Source organism: Anabrus simplex, chromosome 7 (assembly GCF_040414725.1).
Source record: "Anabrus simplex isolate iqAnaSimp1 chromosome 7, ASM4041472v1, whole genome shotgun sequence".
Taxonomy (NCBI): Eukaryota; Metazoa; Arthropoda; class Insecta; order Orthoptera; family Tettigoniidae; genus Anabrus; species Anabrus simplex.
In genome coordinates this window covers 21375571-21390085 of record NC_090271.1, presented here as the reverse complement: position 1 = coordinate 21390085, position 14515 = coordinate 21375571, and the positions used below count along the sequence as shown (strand labels likewise).

Below are 14515 nucleotides of genomic sequence, written 5' to 3'. Positions count from 1 at the left end.
TAACATGTAGGATAATTATATTATTATAAATTAATATTAATTATTGAAATGCTTCAAATACCACCGACATTTATTTTGACAATGAAATATATCCTACATGTTAATAAAAAGGCTGACTCAATATCTTCATTCACACTCCTCACACACGTGATCTATGAACAATGTTCAGATAAGACGAAGATTTTCAAAACAAATTGTCAGGTTTTACTCTAACATAATTTTTATGTTTTATGCCTGGTAACTGCTTGGATTATCTTCGTTAATTTATTATTTTACATATATTCCATTTACATATCCAGGTATAATTTTCAATGCTCGAGTGACTCAAACACCAAAGCTTGTACAGATCTCAAGACATTCCTAAATTTGCATATATCACTATCGTTACTTCAATACTTATACTTCATTACATAAAAATTAAATATACTTTCAGATATGTTTCATTACTGTACACTAAAATGCAGGTTGTAAGCTCGTTGAGACTGGTCAGCAATTGTATTTCATAGTCATCTCTCGCTTTGTAGTAGGTAACACACCCCAAAGGTTTGACAACAGTTTGAGAAGGTTTATTTCAATTGATTTGCCATGCATCGTATTTTATGACTTTGGTAGGTACCATAAGAGATTTGGCAAGGGAAATTCAAGGACGCTGGGTTGGCAATGGGTAGTAAGTAATACGATTCAATGTAATTTTCCCTGAAATTCTTCAAAAATCCATAACGTTATAAAGTATATGAGCCAAAGTATAAATGCCAATGGATTGTTTAGAGGTTGTTCTGTGCGGCATATGCCGTACGATAAAGTTGGTGTTTAGTAACAAAAATGTTTCCCAAGAATTTCTCCGTAGCCGTTGCATTATGGTCATTGACTGCTAAATCACTCTGTATACCGCCGTCTCAATACATAAGGATGTGTTACCAACATTACAAATGTATGCTGTAAGTTTTAAACAGGGGGATAGTTAACACTAGAGGGTAAATAAGCGTTGGAAGGTGGAGAAGAAAATCCTCGCCTGGGGGCATCTGCTCGGTAGATGTTGGCGGGAGAATAGTACTTGTTCCCTCCATACGACGTCTGAGTGTTGGGGCTGAAGCGTGCTTCACCCTCGTAGCTGATGTCGGCGTGGTAACCCGTTTCTCGGTCCGCCGAGTAGCGCACCACTTGTAAGCGACCGTCAGGGAGCTGAACTCGATACTCGCCCTTAACGACATCACCGTCACTTGCGGCGTTATGTGAGAAGTCAGTGCCGTAATCGACATCCTTGACGGCGTAAGCGAAGTCGAAGGGCATTCCTTTTTCTTGCTGAGCACTTCCACCACCTCCGTAACCACCAGCATTCTGGAACGAAATTGGACATTTAAATGACATTGGTCTCGTCCTCTTATATCTCAATATGCATTTCTAACATTCCTTAATGGACATGTACAGGCTGATTCAGCTAAGTTGTCCACCTCAAACATCTTCTGATCCGTTAAAGCTATAGACGTCCTGTTTACTAATTCTTAAATTGTATTAAGGGGCTCCTTTCGAACACATACGGAATCACCGAAAAACAGGTAGCAACTTTGTTCTTTTAAATGGGACTATACTAATTTCACCCAATAGAGCAGCTAAGAATCGAGCAACAAATTTTGTGATGTGCTTACTTGCAAATCAGACGAGTACTTTCGGAGATATTAAACGGTTTCACATGTGTGGGTATTAGATATAAAGAGACGTGCCACTCGCTGTGATGTCCAGTGCATTGTCCTCCTGCATGACTCACGCGTTGTTGATAAACACGACAGTATATTGCTTGTCAAAATGTTTGATTGTCAGCTACACTCGTACGACTAAAATTAGAAGAGTCGCTCACAAGAAACTAAATGGGCGAGTTTTATTTCATTGTAAATTTTAATGCGTATATTAAGTCAAATTTCTCAGGTTCACCAGCACTGAAAGAGTACAGGACTTATTATTTCAACTCGCCCACTGCCTGCTGCTAACGTACAACGAACTTACATATTGGCTTTAAGGAGGACTAAAGAGCCAAACAATAATGTTTTCTATTAAGTTTGCAATTCCTTCTTTCAAATGACCATGTCATTCATTGGATTTTGAAGTTGTTGAATTCATGTCATATACATTGTACTCATGAGAAGGACAACAAAGCTCTTAAATAAATTATTACAATTTCATGGTGTTATCTGCTTTTTTTTTTTTTTATTCAACGGCAATGAAACGAAAGCTTTGCAACTCCGAAATGCTGTAGGACTACCCCATACTTATTTTTCTCCGAACCCCCTCGAGATAATGACGAGGTATGTGTGTTCATCAACACGACATTATACCAATATAGTTGGCCCGTTAGTGGACATTATAAATTTTGCAGCTAACTAATTTCTGGTTGCTAACGTTTCGGCCCAGTGTGCTAAGTTGGGCTCATTAGTTGGTAAATAGCACACCTACCAAGACGCATGGCTAGTGCATACCGTGAAGGCTTTTTTCATTCCCCTCCCTGAAGGGGAGGGGCGGGCTACCTTAAAGGTTACGCCCCGTGAAGGCCACTCCGTAGGCTACTTGGAGCCACCGGCAGTGTCAGTGCACTATGAGAGACTTTGTCTCATTTTCTAAAATGTATGCCTGTTTGGCCATCGGATGATCCAGATGTTGATTCTCATAGGAAACCATTGGCACTGCCGGTGACTCCAAGTAGCCTACGCAGTGGCCTCTCATAGAATGTACTAGCCATTCGCTTTGGTAGGTGTGCTACTTACCAACTGATGGGCCCAACTTAGCACACTGGGGCGTAACGCTGGCAACGAGGAATGAGCTGGAAAATTTATAATGTCCAATAACGGACCAACTATATTGGTATTATAAATTTACTCATTCGGGACAAATATTTCAGGTTCCCTATGGAAAACAACATCTGTAAGACGACGGGAGTCAAGCACCAGAACTACACGCCCAATCTCAAGGCGAGTGGCGTATCCCATTCTCTCTAATACCCACACATTTGAAACCTCCAAACGTACTCTTCTGATTTCCAAGTAAGCACATCACTGAATTTGTCGCTCGACTATTAATTGTTGTATTGGGTGAAATTAGTATATTCCCATTTAAAGAAACAAAGTTGCTACCCGTTTCTCGCTAAGTACGTATGTGATCGAAAAGAATATGACAGTATTTCATGAGTCCCTTAATACAATTTAAGAATTTGAAAACAGAATGTACCGGTATATTTCTGTATCGAATCAGAAGAATTTTGAGATGGATAACTTAGCTGAATCGCTCTTTATACTTCAATTACGGCTTTAAACATAAAACTATGTTCCTATTAACATTTGATTTGACAATGCAATAACAAATTCTCCACAATACGTAAAATACAAATTTCTTCCAGTTTCTCGCAGAAATTAACGTGAAATTCTGTGCAAAACTTGATGATTAGACGTGTATGTATGTTCAGTCTTCAGCCCAAAGGCTGGTTGGATCCTCAACAGCTCTGCCATCAGCTGTCATAGATGGCCTAGACATCACTGAAGAGGCGTACTAGGGAAATGAGAAGTGAGGTAGTTTCCCGTTGCTTTCCTCACCGAGCCAGACGTTGCTATTACATATTAGCCTGCCAAGCCCACTGAAATGCATACACCAACCAACCCTATGAGCAACATTTTCACACTATTCATAGCAGGGACTGGCTGCAGAAGGAATGGCATTACTAGCATCGCTCATACCTCAGTCACTTTCATTTTGTCAAAGCCAAGGATAAGACAAAGACAAATCAATGAAAGTAACAAAATTTATCTAGCCCATACCAGAAGACATAGTGCACTGTAAACACTAGGTCCTGCCAGCAAAGGCATGATGATTAAACAAGCAGCGAATTTCATATTTCGACGATAGCAGGCGCGTTTTTGAAGTCTTCAGGATATCCATCAGATGTTTCCAATGTCTAGCATCAAAGCTGTTATAATGAGTTTGCAGCGACTGCTGAATAAAGAAACACTTCGCCGTCTTAGAAGTGAATCTTCCACGGTGTGTAGAGTTATTTAGTTCTTGTGATTGATGCTTGGGAGACTGATTAACTCGGTTCGAGTAGGGGTATTTCAGTCGCCTTGACAAAGAATGCAATGTATTAGAAACCTCGACAAACTGTACGGAATATACACAAAACAACAACACGGTTTAACCCACAAGAAGAACAAAAAACATTTCGCCGGTTTCCTACTTAGTTTTCGAGCCTACCACTTACCATAGGGTAGTTTACATGGACGATTGTTTATAATCTGCTACCGGTAGGCCTATTTATCTATTACCGTTGCTGGGGTACGTTTCTGAAGGTTTACTGTTAGTATTTCTATTACCTCTTAATTACCTACGTTTAGGGTGATTTTAATGTAGATTCCTCCATTGTATCATTGATTTTGTCGTTTTGTAATTTCAGAGTTATTGTTACGCGTTTAATTTCAAGTTTAAGTGTTAGATTATTTTGTTTCACTTTTAACTTCATCCTTGTGGCAACCCTGATTGTCTGATGAGTAGGTAATCATTTCAAATTAATAATAAAAGTAGATAATACATGTATGTATTTACGCGTCTGGCTATACAGGCCTCTATCATGAACACGATTCCAACTGCCACTGGAATTGTCACCATTCAGCCTGGCGACCCCAAAAACTGTGACTGCAACACTAAACTAGGGATACTGGGGGTGTTAAACTCCAACAGTATTTTTTGCAGGTAGTAGGCCTAAGTCTCTTTTTTTACAATTGGCTTTACCTCACAGGTAGGTCTTATGGCGCCGATGTGATAGGAAAGGGTTAGGAGTTGGTCGGAACCTCAACTGAACTATATCTCGTCATATTTTGAAGCTTGTTAGTTACGAACTTCGCGTTCTTAATATGCACTTTTCGCTTCTTCTATGCATGAAACAAAATTATGTCGTCTATATCACTTTCAGAAGAAGTTTACGACTCCAAAGAACACTTTAACAAATATGTATTCCGTTTCTAGTTTCAAAGTTCCGATATTGTTTGCCAACGCTCTCGACATTAAATGCCATACATAACCTCAAATCTGTCAGCTGACCGCAATAATCATACGTGAAACTCGATTGAACCGACAACCAGTGAGTTCCATCAGAGATCTATCGATTAAGGTCAGTCTGTTTACTTTCAGATCACAGTTTTAGTTACTTAACGAACGCTTTAATGAAAGTACGATGTAATTCATTTATTCACTGGTAATTTTGAAAAAGCCCCTGAATGGTTATTTTAATGGTCTTTCCCCAGTTGTTCTTGTCTGCGACGACTTTTCCCTGTAGGTTCATCTCCGTCATATCCTTCTTTACACCGCCCAACCACCGTTCTTACGAAGAGACATACAGAAGGAAAGAAACTGGCCAACCTACTGCATGTCAACTACGGCTCAGGATGGCTGTATCTGCAGCCCCTGGCTTAGCTGACGGCAATGACTAGTTTTCTAAAGTCGAGATTTTGATCTGACATTTCGTTATTGTTGTTGATATGAAGTGTTTTATTATCAAATTCTTTGTTACTCTCCCTTTCTTTTCCGGATAGGTTTATTCTTCGAAGGGTCAGAATGCCGTACTTCTATTAAAAGTTAAGAGGGGTGGGTCATCAATATGGTTAGCTCTATGTCTTATGACCTTCGCCCCCAGTAATTAATCTGTGCTCATTTCTGTTGTAGGCTAAGTGCACCTGAGGACCTCGTACCTCTCCAGAACTGAAAATCTCATTTCCATTCTCTCACAGGGGGGTCGAACCCACATCCTTTCAGGTGAACGGAGCACATTTTTACCGCCTCTGCCAGGCAGCCGCTATTCACGGCAGTAGCTCTGAAGAACGAACCTTTCCACAGCCCAGCGGGCGAGTCGGGGAACGTGAACTTCCATCTCTCTGACTAAATTTAGTTCTTAGCCTTCATATGTTATTCGGTTGTCACATTCTATGTTGTACTGTAATCTGGAATTTCTTTACCACTTACCAGAAATCCTGCACTGCTTGTCCTGTATGCTGGGTTTGCATACCCTGTTGACGTAGACGTAGGTGGTGCAGTATATGAAGCTGTTCTTGGTGGTACTGGGGCTGCATACGTATTTCTTCTAGGTGAGATGTAACTGCTTGCCGGTGAGGCAAACCCTCCAATTGACGACACGTGTGCACCTGAGGACACTCCAAACCCTCCAACAGCAGGTGACGCTGTCCTGTACCCTGGAGACTGACGAGGTGCTGGGGGCAGGTACAGATCACCCATGTAGTCGGCTGTAGGTGATAGGTACTTCACACCCGGCCTTGGAAGGTCTGCCAAGGTCACTGCTACAGCCGCTGTCATCAGCAGGAAGATATCCTGGAGAAATAACCACAGTTTAACAATAAGCCAGAGCAAGAAGTCTAAAATATCGGACTAAACACATGGAATCAGTTTTTCACCCCTGTAGATCTACTTAGCCATCCAGGTCTGTTTCATAGCAGACCAAACACCGGCACAACATCACTATCGTATGTTCTAAAGCACTATACCACGCCGTGTGCTTGGCTCTCACTCCCCACGCGGAGAAGGTGAGTATCCAAATGAAAGAGAGCAAATTCTTACGAAAGATTGTCGGCCTACGCCAGTGTTCTGAAGGCGAGGTAAAGTGTAATGGTGCATTGTAAACTTTCTGAATTTCTATGAGACAACGCGTCTCATGTTTTGAATGCGTAAATTTACCGACACTGATTTGGTCTATTTGAGTACCTTCAAGCTGCTACGGACAAATTTAGGATCGAAATCACGAGCTTGAACTCTCAAGACCATCTAAGCCTAATTCAGCCTGATTACGCGGCAGTTACGAACTTAGCCTGCAGGATAACATTCAATGTACTTGTCGAGGTAACTATTTTGTCTTGAGAGCGTAAAGATAAGTTCAAACAACAATAATTCGTTGAAAATTAAAATTTTAACAGGTAGTCGTGAGGTCAAATGCATATTGCTACAATTTGATTAAGATGATGATGATGATGATGATGATGCTTGTTGTTTAAAGGGGCCTAACATTGAAGTCATTGGCCCATGGTACAATTTAAATTAATCGAGGTCTTCTCTCTCAAATGAGCGATTTACTTAAACCTCTTCTTCTTGAGATTTATTATTCCCACATGACGTGCGGTCGCTGGCGCAGGTTAACTCCCCCTACTGTTCCTGTCTGCGATCATGTTTTCCTGCACTGTAGGTCATCTCTGTCATATCCTCCAGGTACCTTTCTTACGGAGACGCATATACCGTAGAAGGATGTCTCATCACACTCTAGAGAGCCATGTAGTGAATCCTACACTTGTCTCTCGAAAACGATTCGTTAGATGCAAATAAATTAATCGATACTAATTATTTGAGTTTAATTTATTGAAAGCTATGTTTATAATCATCTGGTTTCACCCAAGGGAAATGTGACACACTATTGTTAGATAATTTGTTTGCAACAATAGCTGACGTGTTGCATAACGTGGTACAGATTCCATGTTCCCTAAATCCCATAACACATTACCTTACAGGCAGGTGAAGCTAGAACACATGGTCTCCGAACAAGAATAGCTTTTAAACTCGTGTATAATTTAAGACGTCCGCCTCTGTGGTGTAGTGGTTAGTGTGAATAGCTGCCACCCCCGGGGGCCCGCGTTCGATTCTCGTTCTGCCACGAAATTTGAAAAGTGGTACGAGGGCTGGAACGGGGTCCACTCAGCCTCGGGAGTTCAACTGAGTAGAGGTGGGTTCGATTCCCACCTCAGCCATCCTGAAAGTGGATTTCCGCGGTTTCCCTTTTCTCCTCCAGGCAAATGGCGGGATGGTACCTAACTTAAGGCCATGACCGCTTCCTTCCCTCACCCTTGTCTATCAATTCCAATATTCCCATCCCCCCGAAAGGCCCCTATTCAGCATAGCAGGTGATTTTTTTTTTTTTTTTTTTTTTTTTGCTAGTTGCTTTATGTCGCACCGACACAGATATGTATTATGGCGACGATGGGACAGGGGCTAGGAGTGGGAAGGAAGCGGCCGCGGCCTTAATTAAGGTACACCCCCAGCATTCGCCTGGTGTGAAAATGGGAAACCACGCAAAACCATCTTCAGGGCTGCCGACAGTGGGGTTCGAACCTACTATCTCCCGAATACTGGATACTGGCCGCACTTAAGCGACTGCAACTATCGAACTCGGTGATAGCACGTGAGGCCGCCTGGGCGAGGTACTGGCCGTCCTCCCCAGTTGTATCACCGACCAAGAGTCTGCAGCTCCAGGACACTGCCCTTGAGGCGGTAGAGGTGGGATCCCTCGCTGATTCCGCGGGAAAAACCGACCCTGGAGGGTAAACCGATAAAGTAGAAGAAGAAGGAGTATAATTTAAGACAAGGTGCAGTGTCCCCGTTAGACGATAATTTGTTGAAATATGTTATTACCAGAAAAAACAATCATTGGATATGTGGCAGTATCTAAAGTACTGTTGCAGGTGCATTTCAGCAACTGTAAGGCAAATTAATCTATAATAACGCGCAACCCACCTCACGACTGCCTGTTAAAGCACGAACACTTTCATTTTTAACGGATTATCATTAGAAATTGATTTTCTGCTCTGAAAGCTAAACCATTGCTACGGTAATAACGAGAGCCTGGGTAGGTAATGATGGAATCCCAGTAGACGTGTGATTGGCTCGACTCGGTTGCTTACAGTCCAAGCAAGCAAAGCTTCTAGTTTTACCTGCCAGATGCTATCAGGTTTGTAGGCACAGGATATACAATTTTACCTGGAATCTGAATCACGCGAACGTGGTTTTCATGTGGATCATGTCCGGCTCCGTGACTAAGTGGTTAGCGTGTAGGTCTTTGGTAACAGGAGTCCCGGGTTCGATTCCCGTCATGGTCGGGAATTTTAACCATAATTGCTTAATTCCCCCGGCACGGACACTGGTATATGTGTCGTCTTCATCATCGCCTAATGGCCTTTTATGAAAGGACCTGCACCAGGCCTCCCCGGAGGCCACACGCCACGATTATTATTATGTGGATCATGTGTGGGTGGCGATGGTGGCTATTGTTTCAAGTGGAAGTACAATTGGGCAACCATAGTCTCTTTCAGCTGATACACTGAATATAAAATTTCAGAGACTTCGGAATGACTATGTCCGTTACATTTTTGATACTAGACGTGCTGAACACATTGCACCTTATTACGTACAATGTCAGTACTAAAAACTACGAACTCTCCATTGCGCTACTTAAGCACAATATACAAAATATACTCAGATCCCATGTTATCTCTATAACCTATTCCGGCTGATGAAGACAATCCAGCACATAGAATCTACACATTAGATTATCGTAGCGAGCAAATGGCTGTGCGGGTTGAGACACGCAACTATTAGCTTGCATTCGGGAGGTAGTTGAGGGTTTTCCGTGGTCTCCCATTTTCACACCATCCTATCCCATCGTTGCTCTAAGACCTATCTGTGTGGGCGCGACGTAAAGCAGATTGTAAGAAAGAAGGGGGGGGGATTATTGTAAGTAGTTCAATGAAGAAGGAGCGGTACAATGGCAACATAGGGTATTACTTGAGCAGTAAAAAGAAACGTTTCTCTTTGCGAAAAGGTAATAATCATGAAATGACTTTGAGTAATGAAACTCAATGTTATATAAAGGAGAACTGCAACTCTACGTCAAAGGAACTGAACTTGTAGTAGCATCTTTGGCGATCAAGGCCTACGGTAAGGACAAATATGACGTCACTAACTTTCTTTTTCAACCACCGCCGTCTCGATCCTCCTATACTGCCTGCTCTATGCGAGGTTTTTTGCGACTAGGCTGCGACAAAATTTCTCCGCTACATGGCAGGCATAGACGCACAATGTTCAAACTTATTCAAATTACGACAGCCTACAAAACACTATGTAGTATGGTCCACTGAAGCTCGTAAATTACACCAGTAATATTAAATATCGGCAATATTACCTGTTTGAAGTCGCGGTTGGCCTTCATGCACAATTTAAAGAATTCCCTGGACGAAGGCTTGGAGTGGCCCCGTACATCTTGTGTTCTTGCCAAGCCAATTGTATAGGGATCTTACGAACTTGGTTAGGATAATATCACTAAGAGTTTGCTGATGTTATTTCACCTCACACTGAAACAAAACACATTCTGAAAGGGAAGACGTCGCAAGTCCTCGTATTACGCTCGTACGTTTGAAGGACTTCGACAATAGGGCACAGCAGCTTAAACGAACTCCTGCAGATGCTTCACCGGAGCAACAAAACAAGGTTTTGTGTATCGAACTCTTCCTCTGTCCTGATGCATAATCAGTTCCATTTAGCGGTGTCGAAGCTCTAGGCAGTGAGATGTTGCTGACGCGAATGTCACACTCCATCCTCTCTTCAACAACACGAACCAAGTACCCGCAAATTAGGATTTGATTTCCTGTATCTAGTTTGACTGGAATATTATCGTCTGGATATTTGAGGTTGTCCAAAATGTCTAAACATGCAGATGTTTGTTTTATGATTGTCCGTCACAATTCTTATCACAAGGAATCCACTATCCTCCACGGCTTTAATCACCTTCTGAAAAAAATCCACAGCCTGTTTCCAGTCATTCTACCGGGTCAGGAATGGAATGAATGAAGCCCCATCTAGCGGCGAGGATAGGAATTGTGCCGGCTGCCGAAGCCTGTCGCACTCCTCTGGGACAATGATTAATGAATGACAGATGAAATGAAATGATATTGGAGAGTGTTGCTGGAATGAAATATCATCATCATCATCATCATCATCTGTTTACCCTCCAGGTTCGGCTTTTCCCTCGGACTTAGCGAGGGATCCCACCTCTACCGCCTCAAGGACAGTGTCCTGGAGCTTCAGAATCTTGGTCGGGTGATACAACTGGGGAGTATGACCAGTACCTCGCCCTGGCGGCCTCACCTGCTATGCTGAACAGGGGCCTTGTGGAAGGATGGGAAGATTGGATGGGACAGGCAAGGAAGAGGGAAGGAAGCGGCCGTGGCCTTAAGTTAGGTACCATCCCGGCATTCGCCTGGAGGAGAAGTGGGAAACCACGGAAAACCACTTCCAGGATGGCTGAGGTGGGAATCGAACCCACCTCTACTCAGTTGACCTTCCGAGGCTGAGTGGACCCCGTTCCAGCCCTCGTACCACTTTTCAAATTTCGTGGCAGAGCCGGGAATCGAACCCGGGCCTCCGGGGGTGGCAGCTAATCACGCTAACCACTACACCACAGAGGCGGTCGGAATGAAATATGACGGGGAAAACTGAAGTATCCGCAGAAAAACCTGTCCTGCCTCCGCTTTGTCCAGTACAAATCTCACATGGAGTGACCGGATTTGTACCACGTAACCCAGCGGTGAGAGTCCGGCGGGCTGCCGCCTGAGCCGCGGAGACTCTATCACCTTCTGAAATAAGGTGTAAAGGCAAATATGCGGGAGTAATCTGAGGATATCCAATTACTTCCTTTATTAGGTCCTTGCCTAGATAAAGCCAACAGCCGCTTTTCTCTTAATTCCCTTCTAGATGATATTTCATGGATTCGTATCTTTTCTGGGTGCAAACCACCTTGCCGAGATTGGCAAAATGGTACACAACAGTTGAATATTTCGCGGAAAGAATCTGAAGTTTCAGTTCTACAAAAAATATACCTTATACAAACGGAAAGAAACAAGTACCAACACCTTAAAATCACTTTTGAAATATCTATAAGCATAACATGATTAATTCATTTCACAGTTCTATACAAAATATCTCTTGTACGAACGGAAGTGACCAGACACGTTTACTCATTGTACGAAATAACTCAGGTTTTCACACACATTCATGCACTAATAACGCGGTGCTACATCCACTGACAGCGAAGATTGTGCGTCTACTACTGCACTCTTACGGCGACTTGAAGAAATATTGGTAGTCACGCCTTCCTGTGTTAAACTAATGGCATAGAGCAGGCAGTATAGTAGGATCGAGACGGCGGTGATTTCTACACTCTCTATTCATAACAATCCGCAGCCGCAGCATCATTGGCGATCAAGGCCTACGGTATGAACTAATGTGACGTCACATTCTGTCGCGTTACGTTCGGATGACCCCCAGCCATAAGGCATGTTCATGTTAAAGTTCAGATTCCGATAAATCGTAGTGTAAAATACCTTTCTCTACACAGCATTACGGATTTTTGATACAGTTAATCTTCACCGGTTTATGAATTCCGCCAAAATCACGTCTGTCAAAAAATAATAAACGACGTGCTTCCTGGATTAATACAAGCAAGGGCATGAATTAATAAAGAATTAATTTGAATAATATGTTCGACAAATCATCTCATTTCTCATAAGCCACTGTTGGCAATATTATTTTGTTTTAATATTAGTAATTTAATTTCCCTGTAAACTGATTCCTTCCTTTTGGCAACGTTTCAGGAAATTAGACTTAATATGTGTTTACTCTCAGCATAGCTCCTTACTGCAACCAAGTCAAGCAATATCAATTCTTGTAATATTGTATATTATTATTAGTAGTTTATGTTTCCAAAATTTATGTTCTTCAGATTTCTAATTTCAAATGTCAGTTTAATTTTCTCCTTCTTTCTGTAACAATTGTTCTGTGTATTGTTTTTAATGTAGATGCTACATAAAGGGGCTCGTTAGCCTCAGTGGCAAATTCTAACTAAGAAATTCAATTCACTTAACCATAATCAGAGGGAAAAGGAAGAGGTCCTAAAATTCGAATAATTAAGTTATCGGCAAAAGAAAGAGAAGGAACATGAAGGGAGTGGAAGTAGGCCTCGCAAACCTACTATTGTCGGGGTCGGGAGAAAGCAGAGTTGACCAAGAAGAATTGGAGAGGAATGATGGAAGTGAAGAATCTAATATAAGTAATTGGAAGCAATACCACACTCACGCTCTAAAGCTAACAGCTACCGGGCGAGTTGGCCGTGCGGTTAGGGTCGCGCAGCTGTGAGCTTGCATCCGGTAGATAGTGGGTTCGAGCCCTGAAGATGGTTTTCTGTGGTTTCCCTTTTTCACACCAGGCAAATGCTGGGGCTGTACCTTAATTAAAGCCACGGCCACTTCCTTCCCACTCCTAGGCCTTTTATCTCCCATCGTCGCCATAAGATCTATCTGTGTCGGTGCGACGTAGAGCAAAACAATTAAAGCTAAGAGCCTCTGGGTTCCCTTTTACTTGCCTCCTACGATAGGCAGATTCTAGCGCCCCTAGCCACCTGTGTTGATCACGATGAATGCCAGTCAGTTGTCTCCACTTTTCTTTTCCACAATCTGCTTTGCGTCTCACCGACACAGATAGATCTTATGGCGACGACGGGATAGGAAAGGCCAAGAAATGGGAAGGAAGAGGTCGTGCCCTTAATTAATGTACAGCCCCAATATTCTCCTAGTGTGAAAATGGGAAACCACAGAAAACCATCTTCAGGGTTGCCACGAGAGGGTTCGAACCCACTATCTCCCGAATGCAAGCTCATAGCTGCGTACCCCTAACGGCACGGCTAACTCGTCCGGTGTGTCTCCACTTATTCAACACGGTATACACGTTATGTCACTGCATGTTACCGTTAAATATCGTAATGAACCTATTTCCATTGATTAAAGAGCCACCAATACTGAACTGTTAGGAAAGACAAGTTACAGCACATTTTCACGGTTTTCTCTCGACAGATTCGAAAATCGGTGTGCATTCATTCACCTTAGATATCTGCAGAAAAGTTCTAATAATGCTGTACGTGCCACTAGCTACTTCTACGGTTTTCGGAGACGCTGAATGCCGAAATGTTGTCCCGCATGAATTCTTAACGTGCCAATAAATTTATCAACACTAGGCTCACATATTTGAACACCTTCAAATATCACCGGACTGGGCCAGGATCGAACCTTCCGAATTGGTCTCACAAGGCCAGCGTTCTGCCGTTCGAGCTACTCACCCGGCAGAGAAGAGTTCTGTTCTCGGTCCTAAGTAGCAGCACAAACGGTGCATCACAAAGTGGTAGCTGTGGTGGTGATTTGTGTTTTAGAATGACAACCATCCTCTCTTGTTAAACTAAATGGAAATTCGGGTGTCACCATCACACAACCTAAACATAATTTGTTGCACCATTGGGTGTTACGGGAAACATGAATCAGTAAACTGCGGAGAGCTTACAGAGTCTGTACACATGAGGAAGTGATCTCGTTCGTCCTTCAGTGGAAACCGAAAATATAAATTGGTGAAAATCTCCGCAGTATGTTCGCTACAGACACTAGGAAGCGAGATTTTGGTGCTGACATCATCGGAAACGACTGAGCATCCAGCATTCTCTCCTGTCTTAGAACCGTCCGTGAAGAGAGGTCGCGCGTCCAAATATTGCTGAGCGATCGCTTCAGAAAGTCTGGGACCCAATAGCTGAGGTCATACATTATTATTTTCCTGCCCCGAGCGTCATGTTTGATTTAATGAACTTAAGCAGAATATTCCTTCTTGCCACATCCTCCAT

At 42.7% G+C, this 14515-nt stretch overlaps 1 protein-coding gene across 1 annotated transcript; it reads right to left on the bottom strand.

Moving 5' to 3' along the window:
* Nucleotides 1-207: 207 nt before the first annotated feature.
* Nucleotides 208-6350, bottom strand: LOC136876867 (cuticle protein 18.6). The gene is made up of 2 exons (XM_067150627.2): nt 5992-6350; nt 208-1338 (listed from the first exon to the last, which is right to left on the bottom strand). The coding sequence occupies exons 1-2, from the start codon at nt 6337-6339 to the stop codon at nt 946-948; spliced, it is 741 nt and encodes a 246-aa protein (XP_067006728.2). The 5' UTR covers nt 6340-6350; the 3' UTR covers nt 208-945.
* Nucleotides 6351-14515: the final 8165 nt, after the last annotated feature.

Coding starts and splice junctions, on each gene's coding strand:
- LOC136876867 (XM_067150627.2), bottom strand. CDS start 6,339: ATGACAGCGGCTGTAGCAGTGACCTTGGCAGACCTTCCAAGGCCGGGT. Junction 1,339..5,991: donor CAAGCAGTGCAGGATTTCTG/GTAAGTGGTAAA, acceptor ATTTCGTTCCAG/AATGCTGGTGGTTACGGAGG.